The following is a 17,758-nucleotide window of genomic DNA, read 5'->3' as shown; positions in this document are numbered from 1 at the left end:
GAAGAAGCTGTAAAGTCAGTGTGACGTTTTCAGTGACATGGTTGCGGAGGTGTGTGCCATCTTATGTATGCATCACCTGTTTGTTTTCCATGAACACTAGTGAGATCGATCTCTTACTTATGCAGAAATATTAGAAGAAGAGGAAACATACGGAAGACATGCAGTACGAAGTAAGCCCCATTCTATTGATGCATCTCAAATAGTTTAAACAAACTTGGGTTTCTAGTTTTAAAATTGCATTACAATGTGTGACTGGTTGTCTAGTACGAAGAAGTACTGCTACGTACAAGCATGCTATTGATTTTCAAGGTGGGTCCAAATCTAAGTTAGCATGCTCATCCAAATCAGTTACGAGTGTAATTTTCATTTTATTTATTTTCCCTCTAAATAGTGAAAGAAACTTCTTACTGCAGCGATTTCTTGTTCAATATCTCATGTTAAATCAACTGGCAAACAGAACGAACTGAAGTTCGATCAATAACAGCTGATATATAGATTCAAAGCACAAATCTCATTGACCATTCATAATTAGACATAATTAATACCTTAATCTTATAGGTACGATCTAGAATGGATTATTACTTAATTATCAAGTAAAATACTAATAAGAGGCAAGCTGACATTTGCCAACTAGGACTTCATGCGCAACAGTTCAAGCGCTTCCCCATCTAGCAAATCTGTGGTGACTCTGAGCTTTCTGTAATCTGCAAATGTGAAGGGGGTATACAAACGTAGGTGTTCCGCATCAACAAATTTCGGATGGGCTTCTACTACCTCGTCCTTCGGTCCCAACAAAAACGAAGCAATAGAGACCCGAATGGTGGCTTCCAAGCATTGCACTCTATGCTTTACATTGCACAGCATCCCATCGCTCCACACCTGGGGTAAAATAAAAATTAGCAAAAGTTACTGACAACATAATATATGTTACCAATCACCTACCTTAGCAATATCTCCAAGATTGACAAGGAGACTGCCTGGACAAGGATCAACTGGTACAAAAGCACCAGACTTGTCCATCACTTCTATACCCCCAACATTTTCATCGGCTTGAAGAATGGTCAGAAATCCCGAATCTGTGTGTAACTGAACTCCGGAAGTTCCAAAGGATTCAGGAGTGAAGTTGTACTTGTTAATCCTAAACATGCAAGTCCATTCCTTCAGAGAATCACCCTCCAACCCAAGACTCTCCGCCAACTTCTGCCCTATATCTACTATCAGCTCATATATTGCTCCTGCATACTTCTCTATTACCTCTCTGCTCATTCAGTAACATTAAGATACCAACTCAGCAAACATATACATATATATGAATCTTAATAAATAGACCATTTTGTTGTTTACTAAACATGTGTTATGTAGTAAGAAGGTCAATGTAAGATATAAAGAAACATAAATATGAACAATAAGCAGAAATGATATGGAGTTAGCAAAGCAGCCCTAGCTAACCTCTGGTAGGAAGAAGCATCCAACTGAGAGCAAAAGGTCTGCACTGCCTGAGATGAGCCGAAGTCATAGAGACCCAAAGTCTCATAGAGAGGGTTGACCTTGCTGGGTGCCAAGTAGCCGCTGGCAGCTATGACATCAGTGTTGTTCTTCTTGATTTCCACGGGACGATCAAGAAGAGACCTGACCACCATCTTCATCTCTGACATCAGAGTTATTGGGATCTTGTGGTTGACTAGCCTGAAGCAACCCCATTCCTCGGATGCTTCCCTCAGCTTCTTGTACTCTTAAGAATCTGGAAATTTATTCAGAGCAATCACTGGAATAGCCATTTCTAAGTTTACTAGCTTGTTAGAGCTAAATGTAAGTTCTCTTGGTTTTATAAGTTTGTTTGGCTGATTCAGCTCCACCCTGACTTTGAGTACACACTTTAAGTTTCACATTTCCTTTTTATTATTGGCAATGGAGTATATATTACTTGTAATTCAATGTTTGTCCAATTCTGTAATATATATCTTTTATTTCCTAAACTGGTAAAGCTAAACCAACACGCTGGCAAGAAACTTGTAGCACGACATTTGCTGGTTTGCATACACTCTGCAATATTCACATTGAATTCCATTACTGAAACTTTCACATTGGATTCCAGGACATTTGCTTATTGTAATTTTCAGTAAGTGTGTGATTTTGGGGAACTTACAAGTTCCATTATTGATCTATATTGGATTAGAAATTTAGAAGATATGTTTACATGGCAGAGAAGACGAATTGAATTAGAACTCCATACACAAATCAACAAAGAGTTTGACATATATACACAAGATCTAGAGAACTAGTTATATCCTCCTATTATCAGCTCGACATATCTACTATGATCTAGGTGTAAACTTATATCATTTCAGGAAAAAAGAGACATACATTACATAATTGGACAAACATTGAATTTAACATAGACACTTGAAAATCGAGACAGTATCATTAGTCTAAATGGGGTTGGCGCAACTCTATACAACCTATGCATCTCTCATGGGTCAGTCCTATTTGGTTTGGCAGTTGTCTAAGCATAAGAATAAAAAAATAAAAAATGTGACTAGTTTTGACATCATTAAGTCCCCATACAAAAGGAGCAGTTTCTTACCAATTGTGAGCTTTATTATCAAGACCCAATGATCGACAACACCGTTCTGGCAGCCTCCTCCGTTTGGTTTCTTGATTATAACAGACGGTCTCGACAGCCACCATAGTCCCTGACCCGTGTTCTTCATTCCGACGGCCTCCCTTGCCCTCTCGCGGTGGAAATCGAGAGAGATCGAGTAGTATGAGGTTCCCTGTTAGCATCTCTTTTGACATGTTGTAACTTGATCCTAGCATAGTAGCATGCAGCAGAAACATCATGCATGTGAGAGAGTTCTTGACTTTTCTACTATATATATGTGCATGAAAGTAGGGCTGGTATTGGTAGGTATACCAATTATATTTTTCAATACCATGTACCAACCAACTTAAAATTGGTAGGCAAAATCTTGTACCAAAACCAACCGCCAAAGTTGGTATACCAACTTAGTTGGTACGGTTGGTACTCGGTTGGTACGGTTAGTATTGGGCATCTACCAAGTTTAAATTGAGGCCCAACAAACTGAAAGGCCCAGCTCATTTAAATCCTTTTTTTGGGCCTATACCAAACTTCTATCAATTATCAAACTATTCAAAGTTCAAACACATTCAAAGTTTCACACATCATAATATCATATAATTTCAAATGCATAAACAAGCAAGATCAAAACTTCAAAAGTTCAAATGCAACAAGCCAACAACGTCCAAAGTCTTATACAGAAAATTAAACAACACATGTCCAATGAAAACACAAAAGTCCAGATTAGCAGGGAAAGAATGATGTTGTGAGGCCGGGAGAGTGCTAGACTGCTAAACACCTCTATCTTAATTAATTAAATTCATCAACTATTCAACTAACTGGACCTGTACCCCGAGCAAGTTTAAGAAGCAAGCTATATATAAATTCAAACAGGTTGTCTATCTCTCTATCTATCTCCTCATTCAAACCCTACCCTCTTCTTCTTCTCTCTCATTCTCTCTAACTTGAACAAAAATCAACATTGCTACCCAATTCACTCCTACTCTCTAACTATCAAAAGGTCCATTCTTTCTTCCAAGCTATCGACATTTCATAATCTACCTTCTATTCATCCAACTGATGAATTCATAACTCTAAAGCCAATGCAAAATAATCGAAACAAGCACCGAAACACAACAAATCATATCTCAAATCCAAATCACCATCAAAATGTTCACAGAGCATAGAACACAATCAACACATAGATTGATAGATAACAATCATAACACATAGATTGATAGATACATACGGAGATTCGAGGCTTGGTGCTGCGAAGTCGACGGCGAGTTGAGGCGCTGCCCTTCGTCGGAGAGTCGAGACACTGCCCAGCGTTGCCCTTCGTCGGAGAGTTGAGGCGATGCCCAGCGCTGCCCTTCGTCGGAGAGTCGAGGAGCTGCCTAGCGCTGCCGAGTCGAGGTGGCCGAGGTGCTGTTGAGTTAACGACAAGAGAGGCGAGATGGCTAGAAGTTGAGTCGAGGTGGCGGAGCCGAGGAGGTGTTGCGAAGTTGAGGTGGCCGAGCCGCGGGGGTGCTGCGAAGTAGAGAGATGAGGCGAGACGCGAGAGAGACGAGCGTGAGAGGCCGAGACCCGAGAGTGACTGTGAGTTATTGAGAATAGAGTCAACTGACTCAACTCAACTAACTAAGTAACCTAGGTTAGATCCATAGTCCACAGATCAACGGCTTAGATTAATAGTTTTAATCTTTTTTTTTTAATATAACTCGGTTGGTACATGGTATACTGTGTTTTGGGAAAATCTGTACCATGTACCAACCGACTTCTAAAACTTGGTACGGTACTACTGTACCGAAAACTCGGTTACCAACTACTTGGCATACCAATTTGTTTGGTACGGTTGGTACGTGGTTGGTTGGTATCGCCAGGGTCCCAAATTGCCACCCCTACATGAAAGGAGACATTTGAGGACCAAGGGATGCCATCACACCTCTCAACTTTCTTGGTGATGTGTGATTTCTAACAAAGAGGGCATTGATTTTGAATTTTTGATAGAGTTTCTAGTTAATTATGATTGATGGCACCCCTAAAATATTTGGTAATCACTTATGGTGAGCAAGGGAGCAAAGAATTTGCATTCATTTCTTTCCTAATCGGCTAAAATATAGCATTATTCATCTCCATTTTCATAACTAATATTAGTTCTCTTAGAACAATGAAGTTTTAGTTTGATTCATGATTCAATTAAATTACTCAGTTATCTATTAACATAAACTTAAAAACAAAAATTTAGCTAAAATAAACTAGTAATGAAGACGTGTCGATGGAATTGCTCGTTTGTCTTCTAAAATGGGAGGAGAAATTAATGATTATCGATTTATATCTTAATGTATACTGAAAATTATATTCGATTTAATATATCAATAAAGTTTGGATATTTTTTTTTACTGTATATCAGCCTGCCCCTCTAAACGTAAATTTCTAGCTCCGCCCCTGCATATGTGTATAGCATATATCAAGCCGTGAGCCGTTCAATCGTTTTAAATTTTGAATTGCCAAACGATTAGACGGCTTACGGCTTGATGTATGCCATACAAATGTGTATAGCAGCCGAACCCGAGAGCTCTAAGATTTGCATGTACAAAGATGATGCAATCCGTTTCAAGCAGTTGCTCAAGACATTTTTAAGGGCAAGTTTAAAATTATTGTAACTTAAAAAGAATTAATAATCGCTTCTTCAAGCATTTTACAAATAAACCTTGTTAAAAATAATTTTATTTTTATTTTTATATCCAGAGAAGAAAGCACACACTCACTAGTCTCCTGGCATATAACCAATTTTAGGTTACGTTTGTTACATCGGATTAATAGGAATTGGACTAGCTTAGGTAAGAAAATAAACCGAAACCCCTGTTTGGTGGAACCAGGGATTCATTTTAATGAGTATACGGAGTCCCCGTGTCTCATGCTGACCTTCTTACACAGACACCTCAAATTTCATCGGACTCTCTAACGCGTTCATCTCTTCTATTTTCGCTCGACTGCTCCTGCCCATGAACAATTTCTCTCCTCCTCCTTTCTCATTCTCTCTTCCAGGAAGAGGTTGTTCACGCTGTTCTTCAACCTTTTCTTCCTCCTTCTTTCTGTATATTCTGGAAACTGACTGAGGATTGATTATCTATTGGCAATTGTTTATGGGTTATAGTTAATTTACAGATTGATTGAAGATTTGGTGTCTGGGTAGCTTGTTTTGCTATGAATTGATCAATTCCGTGGCTGATTTTTTCTTATTCTGTTGAAGATTTGACTGTGGTACGTTTGGTGTGAAAGTTGAATGATTTTAGTCTGTATTGATTTTGTGGTGATCAACAAGTTCATGTCTGATTTTGTGGTCAGCTTCTTTAATATACGTTTTCAGTTTTTTGATGAGTTTATGGAATGTGCATGTCATGGTTTGTTGATGACCCCTCTGGTATTTGCAGGAAAATGATTCGAGTACTGGCCTTTCCATTTTGTTTGTTCAATCATGATTTCAATTGATGAGTCCTGCTTGCAAATGAAGGAGCTGCTCAATCCGATTCAAGTCAAGCTTGCTAATTGCCAATGATGGAATCCAAATTAAGGAGCAGTCTTAACCAGAGTAATTGAAATTGGAGATGGGGAAGTTTAGAAGAAATTGAAGAGGGAGAGGATCGAGTCCTGCTTGCACCAAACATGGGTCAAGGCTTCCATAGCATAAGCCAGGCTTGAGGAATGAAGGACTATTGAAGGAACTAAGCCCGGGTAACACAGTCCCCCTTACCAAACGTGCTGTTAGTCTCAACTCTCCCGCCGGGGGAAAGTGGCAGCCGCCGACATTCTCCGAGCAAAGAAATGCTGACACTTGTTTTACTTGCTTTCCGATTCTCAGGTGAGTTTTCTTGTCATGTTCCTCTGTTCAAAGTTTGCATTGGATTTTGGATTGCAAATTATCTTCTTTGTCTTCGTTGAGATTGTGTCAATTGGTGGTGCACTGATATTTGTTCATGGATGACTCTTCTTTGTTGGGCATTCGAGTTCCGAAACTGGGTCTGCTGAGGACCCGTTGTTTGATACTATTCTTCCTTGCAATTTGAGAATATCTGAGTTTGATTACTGTTCACATTGCTCATTTCTGATGGTCTGTACTGTATGTTTGCTGCTTCAATTTTATGCGAGTTTTACATTTTTCTCATATTTGAGTTTGTTTTCTGTCAAGATGTTACTTCCAGAAGTAGTCAATGTTATAGTTTTGAGTTCTCTGCGCTACACTTCCCTTAAATCATGGCCCTTTCTTCAGTGTCTCAGTTTCTCTTCTCATTAGTTTACCTAATAAAATCACAAACTAGGAAACTTGCAGTTCTCTTGTGTATTATAGAGATAGCTGACAATTAGCTCCAGTGAAAGGTTGTTGAAATAGAGGAAACCTCTTAGCCAAAATTGTAAATCAGGTTGTGAAGCGATGCTATCCTAGCCAATTACAAGTGCATCTCACCGTCGTTTTTCATTTTTATTTGTTTATTCATTCGTTTTTCATATGGGTGGTATTCACTGCACTCAGCCTAGCTATTTTCATAATTAGCTAAGCTCATCAGTTGTATGAGATTAGGCAAACCCAAGTATGATATTTTGTTGTTTTGGAGACTTATAAAGTTGAAGATTCTTCTGTTAATCTCAATGCATTTGAGGTTTTTACTTGTGGAAGAAGCTAAGGCTTGCTGATGAAGCTTTGACAGTTCTAAGGAAGTGTATGGTGGGTATGGTGGATCTTTATCCTTTCTGATCACATACATGGGATGATGATAGAATTTTGTAATGTGGGGCAGTTCGATGATGCTTGTCAGTTGTATAAGTTTAGGAAGTAACATAGTTGTTTACCTAATTTTGTGCTATACTTGGCACTACTTGATAGATTCTCTAGGCATGCAGATATGGAGAGAGCCTTAACGGAATTGGAGAGGGAAGGTGGGGTTTGCAGTCCTAATGTTGTATATTTGTGATTCATATGTTATCTTGGACCAAATAGAAGCTTAAGGTTGTTTCCTGACTCGTATCAGTTCTTTAATTAAGACTTTGTTGCGGAGGACCAAGTTGAAGAGGAGTATGAGTTGATTGATAGAGTTGTACGAATCTGAAAGTGTTACAGAAATTGATTAGTATAGTTTTATTGGTGTGTCTTTAAAAACAGTTGGAAGATCTGAGGAGGTACACAATTGTCTTTAGAATGATGCTTGATAGTGGGATCAAACCAAACAGTTTGATGTGTAGCATCATTAACAGAAAGCTGTGTTTGAATTATGTACAGTAGATTATCGAAAGTGTGTTAGAATTTGTTTCCAGGAAGTCATCTTGAAATCTCTAAATGTGATAGAAAGTGTGTGGTGCCTAACTAAAGAGTCTGGATGAATGAGTGGTGATGTGAGAGTAAGTGAAGTTCCATCATAAAGTTACATAAATTCAGTTTGAGGAACCAACGTCTGTGCTTAATAATGCTTCTCTTGTTAGGGCACGAGAGAGGTAGTGTCATACTCGAGTAATGAAGTTCATCATAAATAGATCGTAATACCAGAATCTGGTACCAAGCATAAATAGCTCTACCTAAGCACAGATTCATGTCATCAGCCAAAAATTTTTTTGTTCATCATATGTTGAAGGTGAAGTTTACCACAAAACTTTTCTCTAGCATAACTAGCTGCTAGAATCTTTTTTTTTTCCTTTTCTTTTTTCACTTTGGTTTTATCTGCTTTGTACCTGTTGATAAGTAATCGTTTCCCCAGATTCCTTTTTGTTCGAAATTGACTCACTATATTAAATTGTCAAATTAGGAACTTGTGATATGTCCAAATTTAAAATTGCTACCTTATCAGTTGGATTCTTTTCTTGAAAGGAATAAGTGTACTGGCGTGGAGAGTTTCTGTAGTTAGCAATGAATCAAGTAGATGATTCCTTTAGGAACCAGCTGCAGAAATTTTGCAATATGAATGACAGATTCTCTCCATGCCAGATTGAAGAGGTTATTAATTATAACTTCACTACCCGTTTTTCACCATTCGATGCATTCCCTTTTCCCGCAGCTAATATTCATTACATTCTATTCACTATCCAGGGTCTCTTCTTGGGTTCTATTGGAGCTGCAAACAACAAGGACGAACTCAAAAAGTTAAACTTGACACATATTGACAGTAGCTAATTCTTTGCCACCGAAATATCCAAATGAATTTGTGTATAAGGTATTGAATGGTAAGAGTCCTCTTCCTTGATCTGGTGAACTAGGCTCTCATTTTTATTTATGTTTTAAGGTTTCTTAATCTACAATGAACAATTTAGTGTTTGATATAATTTACTTCAATACATTATATCCAATATCTTCATTTTTAAACTCAGTAAAGCTGGGTTTTGAGCTCTTTTATGATTTTGCATCAAGCACAGATTTCCAAATTATCTTATTTATCTATATGAACTGTTTATTAGTCTAAATGGGTTTGGTATACTCCATCAGAAGCATTGATCCTGATTTTGAAGTATCTTCTGTTCCACTATAATTATATAAATATTCTGTTTTCACCAGCCTTTAGTTTGCAGTTATGAGCTATGCATACACAACATAAGATTGAATTGGTCGTACTAATTGTTTCAAGCCAAGGTTCTGGAACTGATATTTTCTTGTTATATTTTCTTGGTGCTTTTCAAAATTGAGGTAGTTACGGACTCAGAATGCACAAACCTAGGACAACACTTTGATGAATGTTTCAACTATATTGAAGAAGCTAAGGGATCTGGCAGCAGAAGATCAAGAAGGTGACTTTTCTCTCCCTTTATATTATTGTTTGCAGATTTTGTCTTATTTATAGTGGAGAAATAAAATGTTCATGTCAAACACTGTAAATTAGTTGCATCGAATCTACATATATAGGTCAGAATCATGATTATTGGAAGAAAAACACATATAAAATGTCTACAATTTTAAAAAAAAAAATACTCAACTAGCACAATGCTACATTTTGTTCAACAAATTCAAACATAGAATGCAAAGAAGCTATAAGAAACATAACCAAAGCTGTGCAGTGTTAAAGCCATTTGAATTTCAACATCATATATATTTTTTACTGTGTATCATAATAAATATTGATGATAATATGAGTACGAAACTTATTTACCTTTGTTCTCCATCATTATCTTCATCATTTCTTCATGGTTTTCTTGCTTGTTATGATTGTCACCTTCATTGTTACCCTTATTACCTTCTGATTCTTGTACGTTTTACACTTGACCGGTCACCATGGTGGACCAGGCAGTGGCAAAAACCCACGTGGCGTCCATCTGTTTGCTGATCATTCGTGCTGTGTAGTACGGAATGTTAACCCTCTGGCTACTCTTCTCAGACTTGATGCATCCATTGATGAACATGACACAGTCCATCAAGCTTTCTCTTGTCAACCCTTTCATGCCATAAGCATGTGATCTTCTCCACAGACTTTTCCCATGAGAGTTTGCTGGATGTGACATACAAAGAGCTCTGTTTGTGTCTCTGATGGCGGAATCTGGATCACTTAGCAGCAATCGACACTGAGCTCTATTGCTATAGAGCATCAATCTATCTTTCCTCATCCTTATTGGGCACAAAGCTAATGCCTCAGAATACTTAATTACAGCTTCCTCTATTTCCTCTTGACAAAACAGATGGTTTACTTATTGTTTTATCAAATCCACCAGAACCCTTCTTTCTTCCCATGTTTCTCCAGGCAACAAGACTCTCTCTTTCTTACTCCTCTCTATTAAATTCCATAGCTCTACGAAAGTTGCGTTCTTATTTGATGCACCATACTACACTGGATTGGGACTTTGAGAGAAGACACACCAGATTGAATACTCTGTTGGTTAGATTAGACATGAGTTAGATCGAAGGAAGAAAAGCTAATATCCAACTCTTAGCAAGTTGAAGAAGTAAATTGAACTCATTAGATGGATGAATATGCACATGCACTGATCGCATCGTCAATTTTTATTATTATTTAAGGAAATTAAGTTCAGCAGAAGATCTTCATATTTTGCCAGAGACGCAATGTACTTTTTGTAACAGAAACTCAAATATTGTAAAACAGTTCAGAAAATCAATCCGGAACTTTATTTGAATGCAAGTTTGATATTAGTGATATACATAGAATGTGTTGGAAATTAGTTTCCATCACCGGTATAACATGATCATAGTTTCGTATCACCAAAAAAAAAATCATAATCACTGACTGCCAGCAGCCTTTCTTGCAGGAGGAGCTTTTTTCTCATGATGATCAGACTCGTAATAATCATGCCACATCCCTCGGCGGAAGGTTTTTGCGTCTTGCTGGAACTCTCTCAAGGTACGAGACTTCCATGACCTCTTCTTCTGGTTATCTAGAGAAGCAAGTCCATTACGAATCATGGTAGCATTTATACTGTCAACATCATCTGATGTGACAAGAGTTACCATAAGAGCTGGTCCGGTTCCTTGGCCTTTGGCAAATTTTCCTTCAGAAATATCTCTTCCCTCAATCACGGCGGTGAACTCTTTGTCCAATATGCACTCGCTCAAATACTCACCTGCTTCTTGACCAAACTCCTCCTCCAAGCTCGGGACAATAACATGTGCCAGGCTGCATAGCTGAGCGAGACCAGGTACAGCGGCAGCAGAAGGAATAAGAGGCCGTAACTGACTGTAAGGGACAACCTCTTGATTACCATAGTCAATGTAGAACACTTTAAAATTGCCCCTTCGCATATTGACAATCCTAGCTCTGTTCCAAGAATTATCTGCACTATATTGAGCAAGGACAATGTCACCCTGCTTAGGATTAAAAGCATCACTTACAGAAGGAGCTTCTTCAAGGTTCAACGAAGCAAGCTGTTGCTGAATAGAGGCACTCTTCTCGTCCCCAACTGTCCTCACATAAAATTTACCGCTGTCCAGAACTTCTGTGACCACTACCTTTAGTTCTTTCTGTTCGTCAAAATTCTCCCAAATTTTCAGCTTCTTCGTTTTTGCATCTTTCATAGCTCGTTCTAGGAGATGGCCATCTTGGATCTTATCGCTACCACCAAATGGAATATACTTTGCAAGGCCAGCTTCAACGAGGGCAACTGACACATTGGTCCCAGATTCCCATATACTTCCCACGAAAGTTCCGTTTCTATCAATAGTCTCCACTTCAATCTCAACATCTCTCTGCATTAATCTTCGCCTCATGACGGCAATTGCTTCGTCCGAATAGGGCTCACCACGACTAGGACATCTCACACCGGAGAGAGAAAAGAAGATGATGCACGTCTCCTTGGGAATGTAGAGTTTAAAACGATGACCGCTGAAGACATATTCCACAACTGCAGACACTCTCCTAGTTCGCTGCAAGGACGGCAAGACGTCTCCTGCTTCGTAGGCCGTTGCCATTGTCAAGTCTGTCATGTGCACAACGGGGGCCTTCTTTGAAGAATGGAGTCCTTTCTTTTCAGCAATAGCACATGTTTCGGCAGCAAGTAGGGCATCATAGTATCTTGATCTCTCATCATACTCTTTATGTTTGATAACGGTACCGAAACCACATTCAACCAGAAGCTCAGCAACGTTTACCTCAGCCTGGTTTCTTTCATCTTCTCCGTCAGCCTTAACAAAGACTGATCCGAAATCTATTACTCTAGAAGACTCCAAATCTGCTTGGCCGAACTTCCTGGAATACTCCATTTGAACATTCACTTGGCGTCCAATAAGGCGTGTCCTCAGCATCTCCTTGGCTTCACGTGCATAGGCCGCCGGCTCATCACCTCTCCGTCCCATCTTCGGACACTGAATACTCGAAAGGCTAACTCTCCGCTCTCTAGAATCATCCGCCACAATGACACATTCCCCACTTACAACCTCCACAACTGTTCCAGTGAAATTCTGGTCATGAATTGGCTTGGAATTTGTAGCTGGGGGTACAAAGTTTGTCCAAATCCTCCGCTTGCTCTTCTTAGCTTCAAGCTCTGCAGTCTTGAGCTGCTGCTTTGCATCTTCATCCATAACTTTTGCGCTCCATTGTACAAATTTAGCATAACCATTCTCCACAAGCTCCAGCCCCAAGTCCCTCTCAGAGTCTCCGTAATACACAGAACCAATCAGACGGCTGAATTTGTCGACACCCTCCAAGACAATATGCACATCTCTATTCAACACACGAGACTCTGTGAAAAGCTTCGCTTCTGATGCAAAAGGATAAGCATTACGTCCAACGTAGGGCGCCTGAGTTCCTGAAACAATTACTAGGACAAACTGAAACTCCGGAAGCAAATGAGCCAGAACTGTACTGCCATCACAAACATGCTCGACGATAGCTTCTACACGCTTGCCCTTGTTTGCAGCCAAAAGAGTCTTGGTGGTCTCTAAGTTGAGTTGGGGAGGTAGAGTTCTAATGGATGCCTCCGCCGCACCAGGAGCCTTGCTCCAGAGACCGAGACCTTTATTAAAGGCTTGGTCCATGTGAAACTGCAGCTCAACATAGTAAGGAGTTGTGCTCGGCAACGTTACAGATGCCCACCCTTTTTGAACAACAAGGGCTGCAACATTATCGTTACCAAGGAAGACAGTACCGACCAATCCCAGCGGTTCTTCAACGGAATCAATGCAGTAAACCACCTCCTTTCCGAGGCAGAGCTTCCTCAGATACTCTCTGCTGTCCCATGCAAAAGGCTCGTCAGCGCTGCGATCTTTACCGGCTAGTTTGGGAGCACGAACCGATGACAAAGTTATAACTCTTTCCGATGGGATTCCGGTATTGTTTGGCCGAAGGGCCTGGATGACAAGGCAATCACCTGAAGGAACAGCCTTGACTCTGCCTCTATACCAAGATTGTGATGCCATGTTGTATTGACTGCTCTTTGTTTCCAACAAGATTTTGAGTTGTGAGTTTGTGACAATAGTATTTATAGGAGGTATAGCCGTATAGGAGGTGGTGTAACTTGAGGATTGTGATTTCTAGCTCGTCATGGAAACCTTGGAAGACAAGGCAAACTCAACTTAAATACTTAATTCGTTAACATATCTCAATATAATCTCTAGGGTTTTCTAGTAGATTATAATAGGGAGTCCTTGAAAGTTAAGGATTCACTGAGTCATGGAAACCTCGGAAGAGAAAGTGTAACTTTCCTTTCCTGACTTGTAAGAATGAGAATCTGAGATTTTACTTCCGGATCTTTACAATAAGATTTACTCCTTTTTCTTAGTTCGATCCAAATCTGAGGAAGATTTTAATTTCGTCCATACTTCGTGAATCAATGATTTGATTACTTTGATTTTGTAAAATCTAATTTATCTTTTTTTGAAAATCTAATTTATCGCAATGCAGTAATTTTTTATATTTTCATGCCAATGCAGTAATTTTTTATATTTTCATGCCAATGCCAATGCAGTAATTTCATATGCCTCTAGTTACTTGAGTTTGAGGGAGCTTCAGTGAGCAGATCCTATTCCAATTTGCGCAAGAACATACTTGAAAGGCCAGATTCAATCCACTGGTCACTAGTAACATGGTCCTAGCATATAACCAATTTTAATCACAACCCTCCCGCCGGGGGATAGTGGTTGCCGCCAACATTCTCCGAGCAAAGAAAAGCTGACACTTGTTTTGCTTGCTTTTTGATTCTCAGGTAAGTTTTCTCGTCATGTTTCTCTGTTCAAAATTTGCATTGGATTTTGGACAGCAAGTTAATGAAGTTTTTTCTTTTTCTTGGTTGAGATTGTAAAAAATTTGTGGTGCAATGATATTTGATGTGTAGGATAATGCTTGATAGTGGGATCAAACCAAACAGTTTGATGTGTAGCATCATTAAAAGAAAGCTAAGTTTTAATTATGTACAGTAGAAAATTATTGCTCATTTCATGAACTTGAGGAGATGGGAAGGTTATTTTTCCTCTCAATTTTTTTTTCGGGTTTTAAAGGTCCTAGAGGGGGGTGAATAGGCCTTTTTTGAATTTTCGTTGACTTATGTATCCGAGGATAGCAATGACTTGTGTTATTCCAAATTCACAGGATACGAGTCTGTAGAAAGTAAATTGCAGCAAATAAAGAAACAACACAAGGATGTTTTTTACTCGCAGAAACCCTGAATGCAAGAAGAAAAACTGCGTGTCTCTAACTCTTGAGAGACAAAATTTTCCACTAAGTTGAAGTAACTTCTTACAAGAATAATAGTTCTAATGATACACTACCACAGTGCTATCCTTCCTAGTCCCAAACTAGTCTAGACCTATTCCCTCTCTTGTTTCTAAGTTCTTACAACATGGAACACTTTTAGAAGCCTTGTTCTTGAATTCAGATAACCACTAGCTGATTCAACCGTGAACGCTTCTCGGGTTGGTTGCACTACACATCCCTCATGGTATGCAACATGATATGAGTTGATGAAAGAAGTTTTGAGTACAAGCTCTAAGGTTTACAGTCACGGAGAAGACTTAGAGCAGCATGAACAATGCAAGCTAAAACTAGACTCAACAAAGAAAAAGCAATAAGGCAGTTTTCAACAACCATTGAGCAAAGCCAAAGCTATAGGTATATATAGGCAGACAAGGCATCAAAGATGATGCAAGCTGACCTCAACATGTTTCAGAAAGGTTTGGACAGAAGTGTTTGGTTCTCCATACTGAAAGTGATGTAACCAAATGGAGAGTTGACACAAGCAACCTCAATAAGACAAAGATACCTTTCCTAAAACATGAACGATTCAAAACAGGGAGCAAAGAGGTTTGAAACCCTCTTCCTCAGTCCATTAGTGGACCTTGACACAGCCGATAGCGACTGGTCTTTGAATCACACAGGGACCAGCTTTGTATTGGATAATGTATCATAAAATCCAAGCTGGAGCCTTAAGCATCAAACCATTTGGTCACGGGTTGGCATAACAAAAGATCTCAACCCTTAGACTGGTTCGAGCGCCAAGGCACTTCCCACAAACTCAGTTGTCCATTTGAATTTGAAAGACCTATTAAACTAATATAACAAACTTTGAAACTCAGGACAGCAACAGACTCAGTACTAGGATAGCAAGCGAAGCTGCTAACCTCTGTGAAACACAATGATATGCAGATGCATGTTTTACCTGAAACCATAAGGGATATTAGTGCCACTTGTTCTTGATCAGATAACAGCATCCCAAGGTGTTTTGCAGAATAAAAGGATTGTCAACTATCCTTATACCTTTAGGTGTTCTCGGCAAAAGGCACTTTGTGGAGGTTGCAAAGCTTTCGAGGGTTATGCTAAGTAAAGATTAAACTGAAAGCTCTCTATGTTGACAGTATAGTATAGTCCTGAGGAAATCCAGAGTGGAGATAAATAGTTAATTTGTTCAGCGATTGACAAGAACTGTAAGGTGACGATGAAGAAAGATAGCATTCCAACAATCCAACTGTCTTGTACGTTGGATCTTGTTGGTTGATGAACTGAGTTGTTCAACTGAAGAAGAACAAAATACTTTAGTCTAGTCCCTGTAGAATCTGAAGTAGAAGTGGATAACGGGAACTCCTCTTGGTTTCTGACTTGTTGGGAAAAATAATATAATGGAAGTAACAACTAAACCACACAAAGGATAAATATGTAAAGATGTAAAAGATAAAGGAAAGGGAACACCAGATATAACGTGGTTCGGCAATATGCCTACGTCCACGGGGCAGCAATAACAAGAACTTCCACTATGAAATAATGGGTACACGAGATACACAACTTCAAGAACACTACTTGAAGGAAACCCTCTCTCACACTAGCTTGTTCTGCCACCAACTACTCTACACTCTCAACTTGGAGTGGACACTCTTCTCTACTTGGAAGATAGAGGTTTGAGATGGATGAGATGCTTGGAATGAGCAAATGACTCTCTTTTTATAGGCTAAGGAGGAATCATCTAGACCTCTCATTAGTGCTCTCCCAATAAATGGTAATTCATGAATCTTCCTATAACTCATGCCTTGACTATAACTCCAAAACCATCCATGTTCTTTGTGTAACTCATGTAACTTATGTAACTCATGAAACCTTTCATATTATTTTCATTACTATTTTATTTATTTTGGTCTGGATATTATAACAATCTCCCCCTCTAGACCAACCCGGGGAAATACGCAGCAAGACTTCTATTTGAAGTCCATCCCAGCGGACTTGCTGCAATACTCCAACTTCTGTTGTGGCACAACCTTAGTCAACATATCTGAAGTATTCTTGTTGGTGTGAATTTTCCTCAACTGCAAAAACTTCTTTGACACTACATCTCGTATCCAATGATAACGTAGATCAATGTGCTTAGTGTGAGGGTGATAAACTGAATTTTTACTCAAGTGAATTGCACTCTGACAATCACAATACACCACATACCTTTCTTGCTTCACACCCAACTCCTGAATGAACCTTTGCAACCATATCATTTCCTTGCCTGCTTCGTTTGCCGCTATGTACTCGGACTCAGTGGTGGATAAGGCAACACACTTCTGTAACTTGGACTGCCATGATACAGCTCCCCCACAAAATGTAAATAAGTACCCAGAAGTGGACTTTCTGTTATCAAGATCCCCAGCTAAATCTACATCTGTGAAACCCTCCTAAACGGGTTCGGATCTACCAAAAGACAAGCACAACTTTGAGGTGCCCCTCAAATATTTGAGTATCCACTTAACAGCTTCCCAATGCTCTCTGCCAGGGTTAGATAAATATCTACTAACAACTCCAACTGCATGAGCAATATCTGGACGAGTACATACCATGGCATACATAAGACTACCAACAGCTGATGAGTAAGGGATACCTGCCATCTTGTCTTTCTCCTCTTGTGTAGTTGGGCATAATAATCTGCTTAACTTAAAGTGATTACCTAGAGGTGAGCTCACTGACTTGGCTTCTTTCATGTTGAACCTTTCAAGCACCCATTCAACATACCTCTCCTGTGACAACCATAATTTATTTGCCTTCCTATCACGGGTAATCTCCATGCCCAAAATCTGCTTAGCTGGACCTAAGTCTTTCATATCAAAAGACTTTGATAAATCTGCCTTCAACTTGCAGATCATAGAAATGTCTTGCCCCACTATCAACATATCATCAACATAAAGCAACAAAATTATAAATTTACCTCCAGTGAACCGTTGAATGTACACACATGGGTCTGCATCAGTTCTTTTGTATCCATGACCCACCATGAATGAGTCAAACTTCTTGTACC

General features: G+C 39.2%; 2 protein-coding genes and 1 pseudogene across 3 annotated transcripts; 1 reads left to right on the top strand and 2 right to left on the bottom strand.

Moving 5' to 3' along the window:
- Positions 1-630: 630 nt before the first annotated feature.
- Positions 631-1,778, bottom strand: LOC101307488 (annotated as a pseudogene).
- A 3,804-nt stretch (positions 1,779-5,582) lies between these two features.
- LOC101313974 (dual specificity protein phosphatase 1-like) lies at positions 5,583-8,912 on the top strand. Of its 2 annotated transcripts, XR_184487.1 has the most exons (4): positions 5,583-5,635; positions 5,750-5,845; positions 6,016-6,316; positions 8,658-8,736. XR_184487.1 is itself a non-coding variant. In XM_004296891.1 (2 exons), exons 1-2 carry the CDS (start codon positions 8,478-8,480, stop codon positions 8,739-8,741), a joined length of 171 nt encoding a protein of 56 aa, XP_004296939.1. In that variant the 5' UTR covers positions 8,221-8,477; the 3' UTR covers positions 8,742-8,912. The 2 variants fall into 2 exon arrangements, 1 of the variants encoding a protein (XP_004296939.1); XM_004296891.1 differs by lacking the exons at positions 5,583-5,635; positions 5,750-5,845; positions 6,016-6,316 and adding an exon at positions 8,221-8,564 and having other exon boundaries at positions 8,658-8,912.
- A 1,875-nt stretch (positions 8,913-10,787) lies between these two features.
- LOC101307200 (staphylococcal nuclease domain-containing protein 1-like) lies at positions 10,788-13,418 on the bottom strand. Its single transcript, XM_004298120.1, has one exon. The coding sequence runs from the start codon at positions 13,416-13,418 to the stop codon at positions 10,788-10,790; it is 2,631 nt and encodes an 876-aa protein (XP_004298168.1).
- Positions 13,419-17,758: the final 4,340 nt, after the last annotated feature.

The sequence above is a fragment of the Fragaria vesca genome, linkage group LG4, assembly GCF_000184155.1.
Source record: "Fragaria vesca subsp. vesca linkage group LG4, FraVesHawaii_1.0, whole genome shotgun sequence".
NCBI classification, from domain to species: domain Eukaryota; kingdom Viridiplantae; phylum Streptophyta; class Magnoliopsida; order Rosales; family Rosaceae; genus Fragaria; species Fragaria vesca.
The sequence above is the reverse complement of the archived record's forward strand: the minus strand, read 5'-3'. Positions and strand labels throughout refer to the sequence as shown.